This window comes from Umbelopsis ramanniana (assembly GCF_025399195.1).
Source record: "Umbelopsis ramanniana AG unplaced genomic scaffold K450scaffold_1, whole genome shotgun sequence".
In the NCBI taxonomy this organism is placed as follows: domain Eukaryota; kingdom Fungi; phylum Mucoromycota; class Umbelopsidomycetes; order Umbelopsidales; family Umbelopsidaceae; genus Umbelopsis; species Umbelopsis ramanniana.
Genome location: NW_026252087.1, coordinates 751,752 through 770,039, shown reverse-complemented (window position 1 = coordinate 770,039; position 18,288 = coordinate 751,752). Strand labels below are relative to the sequence as shown.

Below are 18,288 nucleotides of genomic sequence, written 5' to 3'. Positions count from 1 at the left end.
CACACCTATAGCCTATTTTAACAAGCAAGACGGACCATGTTGAATCCTGCTATATGGCTACTGTTGCTATCGATATCCATGCTGATCGGCTCATTCCTAGCCGGTAGCGTACCTCTGGCATTCAAGCTCTCTGAAGCGCGATTACGATACTTGTCGGCTTTGAGCGTCGGTCTTCTGATGGGCACCGCGCTGCTGATCATTATACCAGAAGGTGTAGAAACGTTGTACTCGGCACAAGAGCTTGGTTCAACTTCTTCAGCTTTGCCTCCCTCTTCCATTCAAGGGAGGCACATTCCTGCTGCTTGGCAGGATGTCCACATGGCTCCAGCCAATTGGGACCATGTCACGTTGGACCGCCGAGTACCGCCAAGCGACGACACCATCAAACAATATGGCTCCAAGGTTGACATCAATGATGATATGGATGATGTCAAGCCGAAAGGGGCTATTGACCATGCTCAAGCGTCCGACGTACCCATCAACCATGAAACTTCAGCACATCAATACATTGGTCTGGCACTAGTGTTAGGGTTTGCTATCATGTTTCTTATTGATCAAATCAGCTCCCTTCATGTTCATGGCAGCAGTTCCAACGGCCATCCCACACCCATTGAATTTACGGAATTGAACCTCATGCTTGAAGCGGTGGAGGAGGAGGATGAAGAGGATTTAGAGGAAGAGCAGCAACGGGATGATGAGAATGAAACGACGCCGGCCAACAAGCAAACCCTTCCTCGTCGCGACCTATCTCCAACTTCAAGGTTCCGCCACGCTGCTCCGAAAGGGCCTTCCCAAATGACTCCGACCGTCGGCTTGGTAGTGCATGCTGCTGCTGATGGTATTGCCTTGGGAGCGTCAGCAAGGCATCCACATTTGTCGTTTGTGATTTTTTTCGCCATCATGATCCACAAGGCTCCTTCGGCTTTTGCCTTAACCACTGTCCTCATGAACGAGGGGTTCATGCGAGCAAGAATCCGTCGTCATTTGTTTGTGTTTTCCATGGCGGCTCCGGTTGGGGCCATTCTAACCTATGCGGCTCTCTTGTTCTCGGGCAGTCCCGATGACCAAAACATGGCGTGGTGGACTGGAATGTTATTGATCTTTTCTGGAGGCACGTTCTTGTATGTTGCCATGCATGTCATGGAAGAAGTCAAGAACCATGCTGCTAAAAAGAATACCAACTTCCGTGTCAACGGCGGCCATAGTGACAAGATGACGCGTTCAGAAGTTGCTTGTGTTTTGATTGGTATGTTTATACCTGCTATACTAAATATTGAGCATGGCCATTGAAACAATATCCGATGTGATAGATTTCTTGTACATTTAATTTCCCCCATTTTCTGTTGGGCCTTTTTTTTTTTTATTTTCTTTTTGTTTGGCATGTTTCTGTTTAATATAAACGAGCAATTTTTGGTCTATTCCTGAAAGTGATCCATTCTATCCAGGATTAATTTCTCAATGGCATCGACTTGTTGTTGGATGGTAAGGTAGCTTGTATCGAGTTCGACGGCGTCGCTTGCCTGTTTCAATGGACTGACTTCTCGAGTGCGATCTTCGTGATCTCGTTGCTCTAATTCGGCCTTGATCTTCTCCACCGTCTCGCCTGACTCCAGTTTATTTCTCTTGACCATTTCATCGTACCGACGTTGCGCTCGTATTTGACTGTCGGCGATGAGGAAGACTTTGAGCTCGGCATCGGGTAGGATGACGGTACCGATATCACGTCCATCCATGACCATTCCCATGATGGATTTACCATGGTGCGTGACGCCTTTTCTACCTTCAAAGGTTTCTGGGTAATCGCCACGAGCCAATCCTCGTTGCATTTCAGCAAGTGCCTCTCGCACCTTCTTGTTAGCGGCAACGCCACCTATGTTGGATGTAATGGTGGAGGACCGAATTTCTGAAGAGATATCTTCTTTCTTATCGAGAATGACAGATGTCATGTTGGGGAATGTGATAGTGGTTGCTGCAGCAAGCTTGCCGATTTCCGTAGCGTTCTTAGGATCGGCTGGAGATATACCCATGCGCAAACATTTGAACGTTATCTATGGACGTTTTTGTGGGGTATGGGTGAGCAGTTGAACGAGGTGTAAACCTAAAAATTGAGTTGTCCTGGTGCTTACCGCTCTGTACATGGCTCCGGAATCAATGTACCCGAATCCTAGCTTCTCTGCTAACAATTTAGCAGTAGTGCCTGTGGGGTCATGGTAAGGCAAATCAGCCGTCAACGAAGGTTTCAGTGGTTTCTTTTATGAATTATACTTTTTCCCGAGGCAGCTGGTCCGTCGATAGCCACTCTGAATATCCTTGTGTGCGACATGGTATGGGGAATGAAAAGGAATGCTTCAATGACGGTATTATAGGGTTGCTGGCGTCTTTTCTTTTTTTTTTTTTGGCGCGCGCGGCGGCTTGACATCACGTACCGCCGCCGTCACTTCAGTAGAAAAATATCCGTTTCTCTAAGCTAGACAGCGCACCATGCATTTTTAAACCGTTTCTGAATATGGTGGTTCAGTGTACAGACTATCGATTTTATTGCTCTACGAGGCTATAGCAGGCTTCCATATCGCTTTTGCGTAAAATGTCCGCGTTCAGCTTATGCCAAACTGTTGATGGAAGCAGCAATACACATAACGGTTGCTATCAAGTAGCCCAACGTATAGCTCTTATTCTACCCTTTATGACCACGGCGTTCTTCAAGCTTTTGAGCAAAGAAGCCCTCAATGTCCTGTTTGGTAACCGTCTTGTTGGTGTCCTTGAAATTGGTCAAAAACTCTTTGATTTGCGATGCCATGGTGTTGTAAGCAATGGTACTCTCTATAGCCTTGACTCGATCCATCCGCATTAATTGCTTCATGCCTTCTTCGAAAATTGAATTCCCTGCATCCTCATCTTCTTCTGGTTCGTACGTGTTTTCTGCTGTCAGAAGATACGAGATATGGTTATCGAGATATGAGTGCCTGCACTGTTGGAAGGAATTGTTTTAGACATTGATATCAAGTGTGTGAGGGCATTCGTTGTAAGGCGGACTATATTACCTTGTCACATCTACATAAGCCATCACGCCAAGTTTCTCGTAAAAATACGTCTGTTTTGTATTTCAGCTTATCCGCTAATCCCGATGAACCCAGTTAGTTGGAGTATCGCCACCGAAACCCATTATCATGAATAAATTCATACCATGAAATGCTTTTGGATCATGTGCCTGGCTTTCCACATCCGTTGTTGTTGGAAGTTCAGCATCTAATTTTGTTTTCTTGGATATGCTTGCTTCGAGTACATCGCCTTCGTCAAGGCTACGCTTCAATGGGTTTCCATGGCTAGATGCCACTCTAGTGACTATATCGTCAAGTACATGTGTACCCTTTTTATGGTCGATGAGCCGAGTTACTTTGTCGCCATTTTCTATGATACCCAAAATAAATCGTTTGTCTACGGTGTTCACTACGAATGGATACTTTGCAGTGCAATCCCGACAGATATAATCGTCCCAATCATCTGTAGGTGGCACCTGTTATGATGGCACTTATTAGTCAATGTTGTATATACTTCATCTATGATGTCGGATGGTGCTCACCTTGCCTATGCACGCTTCATGAAACCAATCTTCGCATGTCACGCACTATGAGAACGAAAGGAGTTAATATCCATCCTACCACTACGATACGGAAGCGCGAGTGGGTAACATCATGCTCCACTTTTATGCGACTCAATGTCAGTTCACATTTGCAGTCATCTTTACCTGATACATGGTTCCCTCTTCCTTTTCTGGATCATACTGCACTTCGCACCTATGCAACGTAGCGAAGCGGGGTCAGTTTTTCGGTCAAAAATTTCAAGCCTCGTAGAGATGGTACCTACCGACAATACTGTCCGATGAAATTATGATTGTAAGTGTTATCATCGTTCCGAGAACCGGCTTTGGATTCCATATCCAGTTCACAGGCTGCTCCGCCAAACTTGCTCTTCAGGCCACAATCGCAGCGGAAATTGCGCTTGGGAAACAATTCCAGTACTTCGTGATCAGCATGGCATGCAATGGAGCATCCATAGCACATTCCAGCAGGGTGGTGTGGGTCCAGGTTGGTGCAGGTCTTGCAAGCATAGACAGCTTGGCGTATGTGGCCTAATTTGAAAGTGCAATTCTCAAACTTCCCGGGAAGAATATCAGCAGCCTCCTTTTCGAGCGCCAGCTGGTTTTCGAGGTACTCGACTGCAGTTACTGTTTTCTCTCCTGAAGAGTCTGTCATATTCGAGGTCTGAAAAAAACGCAAGGACGTGTGGCCGTTACGATTTCCAGCGCGAGGCGTTGTTCCAATTCGCGTCGGTCGGCTTTATGTGAAAAAATTAAATTATCGAGTGACAGCGCAACGTCACCCGGCCGCGCGTTAAGCTGGTGAAGGACATCATCGCGGTGAAAACGCAAAGCTACCCTTCTTATTTTTCTACACCCTATATCAACCCATAATGGAGTGCTTGTTCGGCATTACTGGAAAGGATTTTGCCTTGATGGCAGGAGATACGGTTGCAGCACGTAGTATCGTTGTTATGAAGGCGACCGAGGACAAATCGCGTGCCCTTACTCCACATACCGTCTTGTTCTATACTGGTGAACCGGGCGATACCGTCAACTTTGCTGAATTCATTCAACGCAACATTCGGCTTTACGGAATTCGAAACGGTATAGAATTGCGTCCCAAAGCTGCTGCAAATTATACCAGACGAGAGCTCGCTGATTCTTTACGAAGCAAGGTACAGTACAGGGGCTGATCATGAGGTGGCCGATGCGAAGGCGAGGCAAGCACAAGCATGAACCCCCCAATGTTCTTTCTATGAAACATCCTCTGCAGCCAAACTAACTGAAATTTCCCCCCTTTACCATTTCACTTCACAGCGGCCGTATTCAGTCAATATGCTGATTGGAGGATTCGACACAAAGACTGGTAAGCCAGAATTGTTCTGGCTCGACTACCTTGGTGCTATGACCTCGTTATCATATGGTGCTCAAGGATACGGAGCTTATTTCTGCACATCGCTGATGGATAGATACCATTATCCCGACATGGACGTTGAGGAAGCAAAGGAGTTGCTCCGCAAGTGTCTGGAAGAACTCAGAACTCGATTTATCGTCAATCTGCCCAAATTCACTGTTAAGCTTGTCAACAAGGATGGCATTACGGATATTGAATTGTAAATCAGAAAGAAGGAATTCCAACTTGCAACGTGTGTGTGATTTTTTTTTTTTTTACAAATAAACCCTGTACTCTTTTTGAAGGTATGAGATTAGGACGGACGGGAATGGAGAAGATGTGAGGCAGAGAGTGTATCACGCATGCCAAGTAACAACAAGGTATCTTTGTGTTATATAAAATAGTGTCTACGTAAGCTGCGGTGCATTCTATGTAGTACGTCAGGACGGTTTACGAATGGAGAGGCAAGGCATCGAAAATAGAAGTGATGATACTCATCAACCAACCGAAGCATGTATCGGTTTGCGCAACGGTGCCTTCGTCACGATGTTGGTCTCCGAGGCCAAACTCATCCACGGCTGCTGACTCCAGATGCGATGGCTTCAAAGCCCAAGCAAGTCGACGAAGCTCTCTATCGGTAATAGAGGGGTTCATCTGGAATTGAATTGTTTTCTCGGGCTCGTCGATCACCACCGTTGTTCGTTGCGGCTCAGTTGACTGGGCGACAACGTGGAAGCCTAGTATCTCAAGGAGGAGCTGGGGTTGTTCTATGGTGACCAATCGCACTCGCGGCATGTCCCAAATAGCAAGGCGTGAGTGTTTTCGTTGATAATGAAGGAAAGCAGCCAGTCCGCGAATGAATCCTTGTAGAGTGTCACCGTGCTTTTTGGCGAAAAGCCCCACCATCTTCCGTCGGTCTTGGTCGCTGAGTGCTAATGGCTTGGACTGCTCAACCACCTGGTCAATGTCACTGTCCAGTACCTGCTGCTGCCGTTGATGCCACGATTGACGTTCCTCTCGCTTGACTTGCACATATTCTTTCTGCTGTGCGCTTGGTAGGGTATAGGTATGGTCCTGTGAGACTGTGAATCCGAGCTGTGCAAGGCTGGCCGCTATGGCTGGATCCTGAGCGATGATCTCGACATGGTCACCTTTGTGCATGCATCCTGTTTCTACTAGAGCCACCAGCGCACTGGCATGTTGATCGCCATCAAAAGCGTTTTGACAATGAAGGCGCCATGTGTCCATTGGTAGAAATAAAGTCAACGTCGGCTGGCCAACCTTCTAGAAATTTGTATCCCCTCCGCTCCGTTTGGTCTGGCTAGATTTTTTCATCGGCATGCTGTTCAGATATACCCTAGAATCTACTGCTTTCAATGCTGCTGCTACATCGCGAGCTTTTTCCTTTTTTTTTTTTTTTTTAATCTGTTATATTATTACACTCTATTTCGAATCTTTAGCTTGATTTTGCTAAGTTGAGAATCAATAGAGTCTAATTGCTCCTCCAAATCCTCTTTACGCTTTCGAGACTGTGGGCCGCCTCCTATGATGGGTATTTTGCTGTAATCGGATTGAAGCTATGGGAACCCATTAGTCTATGATTACTGCACTACAAACACAGCAGTTCAACTTACTCGCTCTTTCTGCTTGACCAACATACGCATTTGATCGTCAAGGTCGTCGCCGTCGTCGCCGTATGTATAGATGCTATCTCGTTTGGACGCCATAGAGGTTCGCTTGTTAGGTGATGAGACAGTTTGATATTGCTCGTCGTGGTTTTCAAATGTGGTGGTGAAACGAGGAGACGAGTACCGGTCTTCGCTTTCTATAGAATTGATCGAGTGCCTTTGCGACAAGTTTGGCAAGGTGGAAATTTTCATGGATTGAATCTCAGGGCTAACAGGCAGATGTGTGAGTGAGCTGCTGGTGATGCATGCGTAGGATGGAGGTGCCCCAGTGTTGAACCTTACCTTGTCGCGGGAGTTATCCGTTCGGGGGTAGTAACAACGGGTTCTGGTCGCTCTTCTATTTTATTTACAACGTTCACTCGAAGTAGCTGTTCCAAGGTTGACTTTAGAACTTTTATCTGCTCTTTGCTTTGATCAAGCTGTCCCTGCAACGTGGAGTGTCAGTGTAATGCATGGAAGCCCGTCTTTATCAAGAGCGCTAACTCACCGTCAGTCGATTGATCTCTCTATCTTTCTTGCCTATTTGATCTTCATACTGTAAATGCTTTGATTCTATGTCCAGATTTTGTACCTGTGAAAAAAGACAGAGTTTAGACGTTATGCGCACAGACACGTTTTTCGCCATCAGTGGAAAAAGATATTCACCTCCAACTCTCTCCTCATTGTTTCCTTCTCACGTTCAGCATCCCTGTAGTGCAAATTGGTCGTTTAACAATTATGTTGGCGTGAAGAAACGGCACATGAATACACGAGTGAACTATTTTATTCTTAGATAAACCCCCCCCCCTGGCCATTTGACGACTGCTTACCTTGCGCTGGCATTGGCTGATTTGACCTTCTCAAGCAACATGTCCATATCCTGCATACTGTGGTCGTTTTGTTCCTATCAAGGGGGGTTCAGTATGGTGTATTGCACAATGGACGGGCATGAACGCGGTACAACGTACCTTTTGTGATTCTAAATGTGCATTCAGCCTCTCGTTTTCGTCGGTAAGGTCATCTACCATCTGACTTAAATAGTCCAAATCCTTTCCAATGGCTAGTTTCTGGCCCTGCAGCACTTTTATGACCGCTCTTTCGCGCTCAAGTTCTGATATTAATTCTTGTTCTCGGTTGCTGCTTACAGCAGGTTGAATGTCATCAAGAGAGTAATAAATTTCCTGGGTAGTCGGCATGTCTGCTGGCTTGGAGGGTTGTTCTAGCTCATTAAGGTTGGATGTGGCGGGCATGACAGCAATAGTCAGCGAATCCGCCTTTGCTATGCGCGGAGGCGACTCTTTTAGGGTATCATGGGAGCTAACGGATCGGACGGAAACGCTAGGCTGACGCAGACGGCTGGCTTGCTGTCGCAAAGACGAGCCACTGGATGTTCGGGGGATGGATGATGAGGAAGTTCTTAAGGAATTCAGTTTGGGCAGATTGGAGCGGGACGATGTGGCAGGTACAGTGTCTGCTGTGGAGGGTGGGACGATAGTATGAACATCGCCTGAATCAGGAATCAACCGGTTATCGACTGCATCGGTCGATTGTGAAAGGGTGATCTTGTTTTCGGAGGTAGTTACGCTGCTATTGGATGTATTCAACACCTTGGGGCTAGACAACGAATTGATCTGTGCAGTCTGGTTATTTTGTGTCATGGCACTCTCCATAGGGGTGACATTGGAAATGGTATGTACAGATTCTGGCTCAGCGGATGTCGCTTGCACAGGCGTATCCGTGACGCTCAAAGTCCGAGACGGTGGTGACCCAGTGACCTCAGGTACGGAAATGTTCATAGTACTATGTGACCTTGTGATGTTTCCAGTAGTCTCTGAAATGGTTCTTCGATGATTATAACTTGACATAAGGCTATAGTCGAAAGCACAAACAAACAAAAAAGGAACGTGGGTTTTTAAATAAGGTGTGAATATTCGGTGTGTGTGATCCATTGAAAATCCATCGGTACCTGAGACGTTTGTTTCTCCTGGTACTTTCAGAAGGCTCTATGCGTAAGCTGCTGGCGACTTCCGCCAGTTTGTCCGTGGATGATGCCCGGGACAAGATCGAAGCTGGCCATGGCCAAATGGATTATTGTTTGTTTTTATTGGCATTCAGAAAGTCGTAGAGGAATAGAGCTTACCAGGTCGGGAAGGAGTACTGTCACCGGAAGACTTTTGCTTTCCTAGCCCCAGCTTCTTCCAAAATTTTCCAGACTTGTCTTTCGGTGCTGTGGTTGACATGGTGGGGGGGCGATCAATGGCAGTGACAGCGAAGAAAAGCTGGACAGGATGGAAATTTTGGGCTAGTGGACAGTGGCTTTCAATAGGACTAATGTTGATTAATTTTATTTTTTGGCTTGAAATGCATTTTTAGAAGTACAAGATGAAAGGAAATGCAAACAAAGAGGTGTTGCTGAATCTTTGGGGCCATGGTACGGGGTCCTTGGCCATTTTATTGAGTTTTTTGATTGATGTGTCCTTGGGTAAAAAACTGAGCAGCTTGGTCGGTCTGTGGTTCTTTTTTTCTCTCTTTTTTTTGGGCACCAAACTAGCATTCGCCTTTGAACACTAATTGTGCTGTGGTGGGCTCTCATAATAGAGCATCTAATTAAGGTGTTGTATCTAAAACAAGTGCTTTTTTGGTTGGTTTGCGAGGGTTGCGCAATGTGATGAAAAAGTCTTTCCCAATGTAAAGACTGGCTTTCAAATAGGTTGTAATTGGTATACCGGGGGCTGTAAGATGTTGAGGTATAGATGGGCGATGCTGTCAACGCTGTCATTGAAGAACTGATTTATTCATCGTCATCTTCTTCGGCAGGCTCGCCTTTTTTTCCCTTTGCCGCGTCTTTCCGAATTGGAATCTTAACGCCCTGACGTGCGAATGCCCTAGACAGTGGAGTTGATTCTAAGGGTAACAAAGCATTAGATTCACATGACAGCAAGGGATGCTGGAATATCATTTTTTTTTTTTTTTTGACAGCTGTGTTCCTACCTATCATGCCTGGGAACTTTTTGGCGGAGAACACTGTGAAGGGATCGCTAAATGTCTGGGCAAGGACCCTGGATGGCGATTCATTAATTCCTTGCAAGTATGGCCTGTGCATTGAGATTGGGTTAGTGATCTATTGAGAAACTGGGCGTGCGGTCATTGTATTTTCCCGATACGTTACGATCCAACGTCCACTAGGGAAAATCCTAATCTAAACGTGCCTTCCGTGCGGATACTCAAGTCCTGAAACACAAAATAGATACCCAATTGATCTTCGGTGTCATATAGCTTGGCAGCGGATGAAACCAATGAGCCGATCAGGTTTCTGGTAGCAGCCGGTGATGGGGTGTCAATGTTGGTTCCAGAAGGGTTAGAGTCGGGATTTAGCTTGGTTCCAGCCACGGCTATCGTTGGTGGCGAGTGAGACGAAGAAGCTGCAGCTGCTGATGACATGGCTGCTGCGGCTGCACTGCTGTTACCAGGCGTGAGCATGGGTGCCTCGGATGGATGAATCACCAGGTTCACCTTGGACGAAGCATCGGCTGTCCATACATCACATAGCACTACATAGAATGAGACGTCCAGGTCGCTATAAAGTGCATTTAGTCTTTGTCATGTCCGATGAAGGCCGACGGACGCCGGTTCTCCGAAAAAAAAAAAAAAAAAGAAGAGAAAGAAAGATTTACCTGACTTGTATAGGATACCCTTCATTGGTAGTCACGGTCAACTTGATTATGGGAGGAGGAGTAATTGGACGTCTGTCTTTATCCCCAAAGCCGCACATGCGAGCTCTTTGTGGTTGTTGCACCACTTCCATTAGATATATGCTGCAAAGAAGAACGAGACCATTAGCCTAAATTGTTTGTTCCTAGTGTTTCAGTAGTCTGTGGGTGTCATAATAGCGAATTTTCCAGGGCGGTGTCAAGTAAGGGGGCAGAGGAGGTCGCCATAATGGCTAAATGTAGCCATCTTTCCATTTCTACTTACTTTCCGTACTCAGCCGTTGGTGGTCTATCATAGGGTGGCACCACCCAAGGGTACCGTAATGGATCACCTCCATCACGAGGCTGATGATGAGGATCCAAATAAGCCAACGACATTAATTCACCAAAGACATCCTCCTGAGACCGCGTCGCCTGCGACGATGGCACTGGGCCAGGTCGAATAGTGGATGTTTGAGTGTGTGTAGGTTGTGTAAAATAAGTCATAGCATCGGGGTGATCGAAAAATCCATGATGGTTCGTAGTATCATAGTGAGACCCTACTAAGCCTGGACCATCGTCGTCGTCTTGGCCCTCTGGTTTGGGTGCAATGCCCGGAATGCGATCTTCACATTGGTCATGAGGTAGCATGTTGAACCGCTCCGCGAGCGAGAGACCGGGCAGTTGAAAGTTGTAATAGCACAAGATAAAAAAGAAATCAAAAAAAAGAACTGGCTTGTTTCCAAATGGAACAGGTAGCTAAAGCGAAGAGATGGGAATGATCGTTCGCTACTAAGGGGGCTTAATGGTGAGGAAAGTAAGCCATAAAGAAGACTCGAAAAAATCAATGTAGAGGGAGAGGAGAGGAGAAGAGAAAAGAGAGAGGAGAGAAGAGAGAGACAGAAACTTGGAGTATTCTAGATTAATTGATTTGACCCAGGCGAATGGTATTCTCTCATTTTTTTTATTATTTAGGTCGGGAGGTATCTAGAGAAGAGAGGGTTGGTTATGTACAGCTGGTTTTCTATTTTTCCTTATGTCTTGCCACCCTTCTTCTACATCTCCGTTCCTTCATCCGTCCAAGAAACACGTCTTGGTGGGGAGGACATGGCACTTTCATTGAGAGGAGTTGCGCGAAGGCATGCAAAAGAAAGGCAAAGCGAGGAAAAAAAGGATGGAAAAGGGCATTAGTTGGTGAGTATCCGTCCAGTACGCCTGCTCATGGGTCAAAACCAAGGGAATGGAACCGGATGCAAGAAATTTTCTCTTCTAACCTCCACCTTGCCGATTTCTCTTTTCCTCGCAAAAGGGACTTCTTCCACCCCTCGGCCTGAAGAACAATCAACTTTTACCCACACTTCGGTTTTTTATTTCCATACAGCTTGATTCCCTTTTGGAGAAATATGCTTGTCTGTTAGCTCTAATGATTTGTTCAGAATTTAAGTATCAAAGGCAGCGGCCGAGAAGGGTAATATCGTTACACAAGCTATGCAAGCACTTATGCCACCTTCCCAATATGGCCAGAGTTGAGTCTTGCTGGGGGGGACGGTGGGTTGCTGAAGCTAGACAACATGGCCAGGAACACCATTGGCCCTGAGGCAAGCAGTGCCTGACCCTCTCATCCATCAGAAAATGCCCTGTGCATTGCAATTGACGCCTTACTTCGGGTCTGACCGCACCGCAAGACTGACCATGCAACTGTGTTTCAAAATGACTTTTTCGGCCCTCCCCCCCCCCTCCGATGGCCTGTCTATATGAGCCCACTTTTTCCTTGAAACTGTGTAAATGGACTTTTCAACATCTAAACGCGCGGTCTGCGACAAGGATGACACCGCCTTTTTCTGATCACCACTCACATAACCCAGTTGGTTTCATATGGGTGACGGTCGGATGTAGAAATTGGGATCGGCATGTATCAGTCGTTGTAGCGCAACCCTGCGCTCCAGTAAACGACAGGTTAAACACTGCAGCACCGGCTTTAATGCTTTTCATGTGCGCGAGCCCAAGCGTCATGATAGCCAACATGAAGGTACCCTACATACACTCCACCCCCAGGGATCATCGGCGCATTGCCTGATTTCAACGCAGTGTTTGTAATGCTCAATTTGGAAATTTACAGCTCAACGATGGGTGGTCATCATCGTGGATTGTAATGTCAATCGGCTAAAGTATAGTCCTTCATAGAGTGTCATTGGGTGGAAAGAGGAGGTGATCGAGATGGGGTAGGGTCAGTTATGAATTGCCAGGTGGTAGTTTCATTCGAAGCTATTATTTGGTTGGTTCCCCTTGAATCAGCCCCAATCCGTTGGGTGGGGTAAACCAACATTCATCATGCAAGGTAGAGACGATGGCTGGCTGCTGCTACCTTCGGCTTGGCGTATACGGAATGAGCGACCACCCCCCCCCCTCTTTGGCTGAAACTGGCTTTAAAAACCACCTGGCAATAAAGAACAAGGTGACCAAAAAAAAAAAAAAAGGTCGCTCAACTACAAATAAAGATCTTCGTAGCGAAAGTTCTATGGTCTCTGTTTTACCTATGAGCGATCTAAAGGTAACATGATAAACGGTATAGCCGCTGCCATAAACTCAGTCATACCAAGCCCGACCTGGTTATTGATAAACCGATGCCATCATTTCTGAAACATCAGCCTGTCCAATAGTTTAATCTAGACAGCCTCTGGTGTAACTCTGAGAAAATCGTTATACGCTAAAGAGTAGCTGCCTCCACAACACTTAAAAAATGCTTCAGGGCTGCCTATGCCGTCACTCCGAAATCCGGACCTCCGGGCTGACTTTTTCTCAGAAAATCCGATGCACGGCCAGCACTGGACAAATGAAATAAGGAACAAACAAAAAACTATGTATAGATGTAATGTGGATGGATATTAGTTTTAAGAGAAGGAAAGGAGTACAAATCGGTGGAAATGATAGTAGTTTTGTCGATGATGGTATTGAAATGCTAGCATTTGTATATAGTAGGGGGGTAGGTGGGTGGTTCTACGGATTTTAAAAGCATCTGGAGCAATTGTTCCAGCGCTGAGAACCACCTGTCCACATTCGCATAAAAGCAATGAACCGCTCTTGTTCGGCGGCAGAGACAAATGGTTCGCTGGCCGGCGAGGGTGCTTCGTTTTCGGTAGGCGGTGGTCGTTTGAGCTTGGGATCTGATCGAGCCAGTGCCACTTTGAGTCGCTCAATCTCCTGTTGATAATCCACAACCGCATTCATACCCGCAAACGGATCTTCTGCATCAGAAGTGCTTTTGTAGGCTTGGCGGTAGGGTGGTAGGGTAGTACTTGGGCATAAATCATCTGTCACATTGATATCTAGTGTGGTAACCGGCGTGGTCATGGATGTAAGTTGAAAGAAGAGACGAATAAATAAATAAAAGAGAGAATATAAAAAACAGAGGTTTAATATACATTACTACTTACAGTATGTCTTTTCATGATTAGACGTCTTGATAGGCGTAGTCGATTTGAAAGCCGTCCGGGAGGGAGTCTTGGGATGGCCATCATCACGAATGGGACGGTGATTCCCGTGACTTCGAAGTTCGTTCCATTGGCGATCTTCCACGTTATTGCTTAAAGTGGATGCTGACATTATTTTTTATATGCTGTTTGCCTTGGTATGGAATGGACTACTTGATACAATGATGGGAGGTGTTTGTTTTTTAAAAATGGATTAATGCGAGTGGCGGATATAATAATGTGAAAAAAGAACGCGAGTGCGTATATGTATAGAAAGAAATGGTGTTGATATCGAGCGGTTATGTACAAACACTTTCTAGTATGTGTCTAGTGCCTTAAACCAGAGTAGTGGTCGGCAATGTCAGTGGAATGAGAAGGCAATTGGGAGCATGTAAGAAAGGGCGAAAGTTAAAAAAAAATAAAAACAATACTGGCCAGAAAAAAAAAAATGCTTCTGAGTGTCAATGGGGTGAAAAAAAAAAATAAGGAGCTCAACTACGAAATTTTTCAAATTCTACGACGACGTTTCTTCATTTCCATTGGCACTGCATATTGGCTGGAAGGGTAGACTTGCGGGCCAATGAGGGAGGTTGGCATCCTATCATGGTTCTCAGTTGTTTCAGAAGATAGGTTCTGAAGGGATGAACCTCGTGAGGTGGGGCGACGGTTCAAGTGGTGATGGACAGCCATTTGTCGCTCGTTCAATTTGCGACGAGTATCCTGAACGCTTTCGCGCTCGGGAGCATAATAAACTCGAATCTGGCCACCATAAAATACAGTATCGTCTAATTTTCGTTTCACCTTTCTCGCACTGGCAATGGTATCCAGTTTGATCAAAAACACGTTGTAGAGATCGGACGCATTGGCATGGTCATGCAGTTGTGAATGCTCTAGAACCTTGCCAAGCATAGAGCATTGTCTCACGATCTCATTCTCTAAATGATAAGGAGGCACTTGTTCGATAATGAGATAAAATGATTCTTGGAGAATGGTGTAGACCGTCCATTGCTCCATAGTGGGTTTAGTATGGCTGGTGGGCAGCATTGGAAAAAATGACCCATTCAGAAATTTTGCAAGTCACCTTAAGCCCAAGCGGACTCCCTTCCCCTTTACCAGCCCCACACACTTCTCACACTCCATAGCAGAAAGAGAAATCTCCATTTCTCTATTATATTATAATGGACTCATATTTTCAGGCGGTAAGAATTCACTTTTTTAATACGAGATTGCCGCCATTGGCATCATTATAGCCAATCCTCTAAATTTCCACCATGTATAGGCATTTACGGTGTCTACTCCATACACACCACCTCCACGACCCTCTCTTTCACCCAGTCTAACACCACGTCTACCACCATTTCCTCCGTCCGATCCTGAATTCAAAGGAAATGAGTTCAATAGTCCTGAAGGCGTCTGGAAACTGCGCAATGAAGTCTACAGTGAAACCATACTGCCACATTATCCAACGGGCACGCATGCTGCCTTGGTGTCGATCAAGTACAAGGAAACGAATTCTTCGTCACTAGGGGCTATTGCTAATTTAACCTTGACAAACTCTGCCACATCCTCTGTGTCCGATAATCTCACGTCGATGACAGGTTCAGACAAAGGAGATAACGCAACCACTCTCACAGCGGATTCGGAGGATGAGGAAGTCATCGTCGAGAGTGCATCGACGTTATCGCCAGCTGTTACATTTTCACCGGCCGTATCCAATGTCGAGGAGAGTAAAGCTTCATTAACAATTCCAATCAAAAGTGCCCATGGCAGTGCCCAGAGTCTTGGCTATGCAAGTTCGCCACTGTCCAGCAGTGCCAGTACCGCCAGTACAGTTTATGTACCACCCAGTGGGGCACCGCGGTCCCTTTCCATCAACACCGCTTCCTTGTATCATAATAATCAACCATCGTCTCCTGTGGTCTCCGCAGGGCCCATGTCCTCCTCCTATACCAATGCACATTCCGGAACGGAGTTTATGTCGCCGAAAGCCTTTGATATGGATGTTACTGCATCCCCGCTCGGCACTAGTGGAAACTCTTTCTCTTCGCTATTTGGAAGGGTTAGTAAACATAACCCACGTAAACCCAAGAATAGTATTACCAAAACAAAATCAAGTTTTGTGAACAAGATCGTTACCAATGAGCATCTAGCCAAGGTGTTAGCAGCCAGGACAAGTGACGATTCTTATTTATTTTACAACGTTGGAGCAAGCTTTATATGGATGGATGCTGCATCTAAACCCAAGGTTTGTTGGTTTTTTTTGCCCAATGTTGTGATTTTGCCAGCTGTCTCATGCCTGTCTGTCTGCATTGTAGGAACCTTTGTCTCGCATTATATTTTCAAAAGCTTATCCAACCTCCCATGACGTAAACCTTCTGACAAGAGGATATGATCACTTGGATGTCATTATTGGCTTTTCATCGGGCGATTGTATTTGGTTTGACCCATTAGGAAATAAGTACTTTCGGCTCAACAAAGGCGTAGGTTGAAGTATGATTGTTATTTGGTAGTCTATTTCATTCACTTACCTGCTCAACTATTAGGGTTTGCTGAATTCGTCAGCCGTGACCATGATCAAATGGATTCCAGGGTCCGAGAGCATGTTTATGGTAGCATACAATGATGGTTCAATACTGGTTATGGATAAAGAGCGAGATGACCAAGCGTTTACGCCTGCGCAAAACGATGGATGGGCTAATCAACTGTAAGCAGATATGTTTCATTTCTCGAAGGGCGGAAAGAAAGCTGACCTTTTTTTCCAATCAGTTTCCATGTTACTAAACCTCATAAAGGTTTCAAGCATAACCCGGTATCGCATTGGAAGGTCAGCCAGAAGAGCATTAATGGTAAGCTTAGCAGCAGAAAGGTCTCCCGAATAATCCAAATTATTTTTTTATTGACCCCTCTTTTTATTTTAGCCTTTGCGTTTTCGCCAGACTGCTTGCATGTCGCCGTGGTGGGTAGTGACGGCTTGTTGCGTATTATTGACTATACGACCGAAAGGTAGGTAGTACAAACCTTATCTTTCTTGGCAAGTTTTGCATTTTCATTCATCCATTTTCTGGGGTTGGGCACAGACTTCTGGACACCTTCGGGGCGTATTATGGCAAATTGACTTGTGTGGCGTGGAGTCCTGATGGACGATATATTGTGGTAAGCCTCCCTGTTTCAAAAGAAAAAACGTACTTTCGCAGTCTATTCATCGTTGGCTTTTGGTAGACTGGAGGGCAAGATGACCTGGTGACCATCTGGGCTTTTCGGGAACAACGCATCGTTGCCCGCTGCCAAGGCCATAACTCATGGGTAAGTTGTTTTGTCAACACACGTCAGGCAATTCCAAAAGCTTTACTAAAAATGTGGATGGCCTGTTTTTTTTTTTTTGGCTTGTCACAGGTCACGGGCGTAGCATTCGATCCTTGGAAGTGCGATGAAAAAGTGTACAGAATTGGAAGTGTGGGCGAGGATTGTAACTTAATATTATGGGATTTTTCAGTGAGCGCACTGCACCGGCCTAGATTTGTAAGTGGTATCAAACACGTAAATGTCTATAGGCTTTACTCTCATCACGATGCCTCCTCTAGAAACATCACCGTACCTCATTATCCCTGACCAATGCAAACGATAATACAAGTTGGAGGTCATCCAAGCCATACCTTAATTTGGACGCTGGTGTGAGATCCATGATTGCCAATGGCACGAATCCGCTTGGCTTGAGACCAGAGGCTGCATTGGACGAACAAGACACTACCTCAAGTTTTTCTTCCTTCAGCAAGATTCGACGAAAACCAAGTGTCAAACACCCTTTGTTTGCAAGTCCGGAATCAAATAAAGGGACACCAACAACGGATTCTGCGCACCATATTCGGTTACCTGTCATTCACCCTGCGCCAAACAAGAACCAAGTGTCTTTCTTACAACCAATCGCAGTTCGATCGGTCCATTCAGACCCATGTGTAGATATTATTTATAGAGAGGACGCCATTGTAACCACAGATCGAAGAGGTAGAGTACGTACATGGACAAGGCCAGTTTAGACGCTGAATACCTTGGACTTTCTTCTTAGAAATGACTCTCGATTTAATTTGTACGTTTTGTTATTTTTTTTTTGTCTGATATTTCCCACTTGCAACTGTACAAATCAAATACATTTAAAACAGATTCAGTTGGCTCGCTACCAATTATTTTTGGGAATATGACAACCTAACGGAGCTACCTTTTTATGGCTATAAATGCCAAGAAGGACCAGACTTCCGTCAAAGGGCTTTCGAAGCCTGCCATGGCGACGCAGCTACGTTCTTGTGGTATTTTACAATGAAATTCCAAGTTCTGATGATTTTGCAAAGGAGACGCTGGCTTCGTTTGCGCCACGTTGAAGGATTGCGCGATGACTCCATTCGTTGCCCAAATTGAGGTATCCCGTGTTTCGAAACGCACAAGAAGGCAAAATGGCACATCCAAAGTCAGCCACTGTCACCTTGCCTCCATTTAA

General features: G+C 45.6%; 9 protein-coding genes across 9 annotated transcripts; 3 read left to right on the top strand and 6 right to left on the bottom strand.

Moving 5' to 3' along the window:
* Nucleotides 1–51: 51 nt before the first annotated feature.
* Nucleotides 52–1,149, top strand: K450DRAFT_161235 (uncharacterized protein; the record flags this gene model as incomplete). The annotated part of the gene is made up of 2 exons (XM_051584014.1): nucleotides 52–573; nucleotides 724–1,149. Coding segments are annotated over 2 exons (948 nt in total), but the record flags the coding sequence as incomplete, so codon positions are not given.
* Nucleotides 1,150–1,188: 39 nt separating this feature from the next.
* K450DRAFT_217883 (uncharacterized protein) lies at nucleotides 1,189–2,358 on the bottom strand. Its single transcript, XM_051585112.1, has 3 exons — nucleotides 2,266–2,358; nucleotides 2,127–2,197; nucleotides 1,189–2,048 (listed from the first exon to the last, which is right to left on the bottom strand). The coding sequence occupies exons 1-3, from the start codon at nucleotides 2,321–2,323 to the stop codon at nucleotides 1,416–1,418; spliced, it is 762 nt and encodes a 253-aa protein (XP_051449762.1). The 5' UTR covers nucleotides 2,324–2,358; the 3' UTR covers nucleotides 1,189–1,415.
* Nucleotides 2,359–5,423: 3,065 nt separating this feature from the next.
* K450DRAFT_267412 (uncharacterized protein) lies at nucleotides 5,424–6,221 on the bottom strand (the record flags this gene model as incomplete). Its single annotated transcript, XM_051592838.1, has 1 exon — nucleotides 5,424–6,221. The coding sequence occupies one exon, from the start codon at nucleotides 6,219–6,221 to the stop codon at nucleotides 5,424–5,426; it is 798 nt and encodes a 265-aa protein (XP_051449761.1).
* A 94-nt stretch (nucleotides 6,222–6,315) lies between these two features.
* Nucleotides 6,316–7,590, bottom strand: K450DRAFT_217870 (uncharacterized protein). Its single transcript, XM_051585111.1, has 4 exons — nucleotides 7,471–7,590; nucleotides 7,307–7,349; nucleotides 6,608–6,739; nucleotides 6,316–6,550 (listed from the first exon to the last, which is right to left on the bottom strand). The coding sequence occupies exons 1-4, from the start codon at nucleotides 7,524–7,526 to the stop codon at nucleotides 6,410–6,412; spliced, it is 372 nt and encodes a 123-aa protein (XP_051449760.1). The 5' UTR covers nucleotides 7,527–7,590; the 3' UTR covers nucleotides 6,316–6,409.
* A 1,731-nt stretch (nucleotides 7,591–9,321) lies between these two features.
* Nucleotides 9,322–11,126, bottom strand: K450DRAFT_217858 (uncharacterized protein). The gene is made up of 5 exons (XM_051585110.1): nucleotides 10,616–11,126; nucleotides 10,315–10,455; nucleotides 9,810–10,217; nucleotides 9,632–9,735; nucleotides 9,322–9,544 (listed from the first exon to the last, which is right to left on the bottom strand). Exons 1-5 carry the CDS (start codon nucleotides 10,978–10,980, stop codon nucleotides 9,432–9,434), a joined length of 1,131 nt encoding a protein of 376 aa, XP_051449759.1. The 5' UTR covers nucleotides 10,981–11,126; the 3' UTR covers nucleotides 9,322–9,431.
* A 3-nt stretch (nucleotides 11,127–11,129) lies between these two features.
* On the top strand, nucleotides 11,130–11,859 carry K450DRAFT_217852 (uncharacterized protein). The gene is made up of 2 exons (XM_051585109.1): nucleotides 11,130–11,523; nucleotides 11,639–11,859. Exons 1-2 carry the CDS (start codon nucleotides 11,274–11,276, stop codon nucleotides 11,713–11,715), a joined length of 327 nt encoding a protein of 108 aa, XP_051449758.1. The 5' UTR covers nucleotides 11,130–11,273; the 3' UTR covers nucleotides 11,716–11,859.
* A 1,129-nt stretch (nucleotides 11,860–12,988) lies between these two features.
* K450DRAFT_217849 (uncharacterized protein) lies at nucleotides 12,989–14,119 on the bottom strand. The gene is made up of 2 exons (XM_051585108.1): nucleotides 13,764–14,119; nucleotides 12,989–13,655 (listed from the first exon to the last, which is right to left on the bottom strand). The coding sequence occupies exons 1-2, from the start codon at nucleotides 13,930–13,932 to the stop codon at nucleotides 13,336–13,338; spliced, it is 489 nt and encodes a 162-aa protein (XP_051449757.1). The 5' UTR covers nucleotides 13,933–14,119; the 3' UTR covers nucleotides 12,989–13,335.
* On the bottom strand, nucleotides 14,120–14,887 carry K450DRAFT_217848 (uncharacterized protein). Its single transcript, XM_051585107.1, has one exon. It carries the CDS (start codon nucleotides 14,841–14,843, stop codon nucleotides 14,307–14,309), a length of 537 nt encoding a protein of 178 aa, XP_051449756.1. The 5' UTR covers nucleotides 14,844–14,887; the 3' UTR covers nucleotides 14,120–14,306.
* An 8-nt stretch (nucleotides 14,888–14,895) lies between these two features.
* K450DRAFT_217839 (uncharacterized protein) lies at nucleotides 14,896–18,167 on the top strand. Its single transcript, XM_051585106.1, has 11 exons — nucleotides 14,896–14,998; nucleotides 15,079–16,044; nucleotides 16,115–16,279; nucleotides 16,343–16,503; nucleotides 16,566–16,645; nucleotides 16,718–16,802; nucleotides 16,877–16,952; nucleotides 17,019–17,102; nucleotides 17,193–17,318; nucleotides 17,381–17,883; nucleotides 17,957–18,167. The coding sequence occupies exons 1-10, from the start codon at nucleotides 14,978–14,980 to the stop codon at nucleotides 17,831–17,833; spliced, it is 2,217 nt and encodes a 738-aa protein (XP_051449755.1). The 5' UTR covers nucleotides 14,896–14,977; the 3' UTR covers nucleotides 17,834–17,883; nucleotides 17,957–18,167.
* Nucleotides 18,168–18,288: the final 121 nt, after the last annotated feature.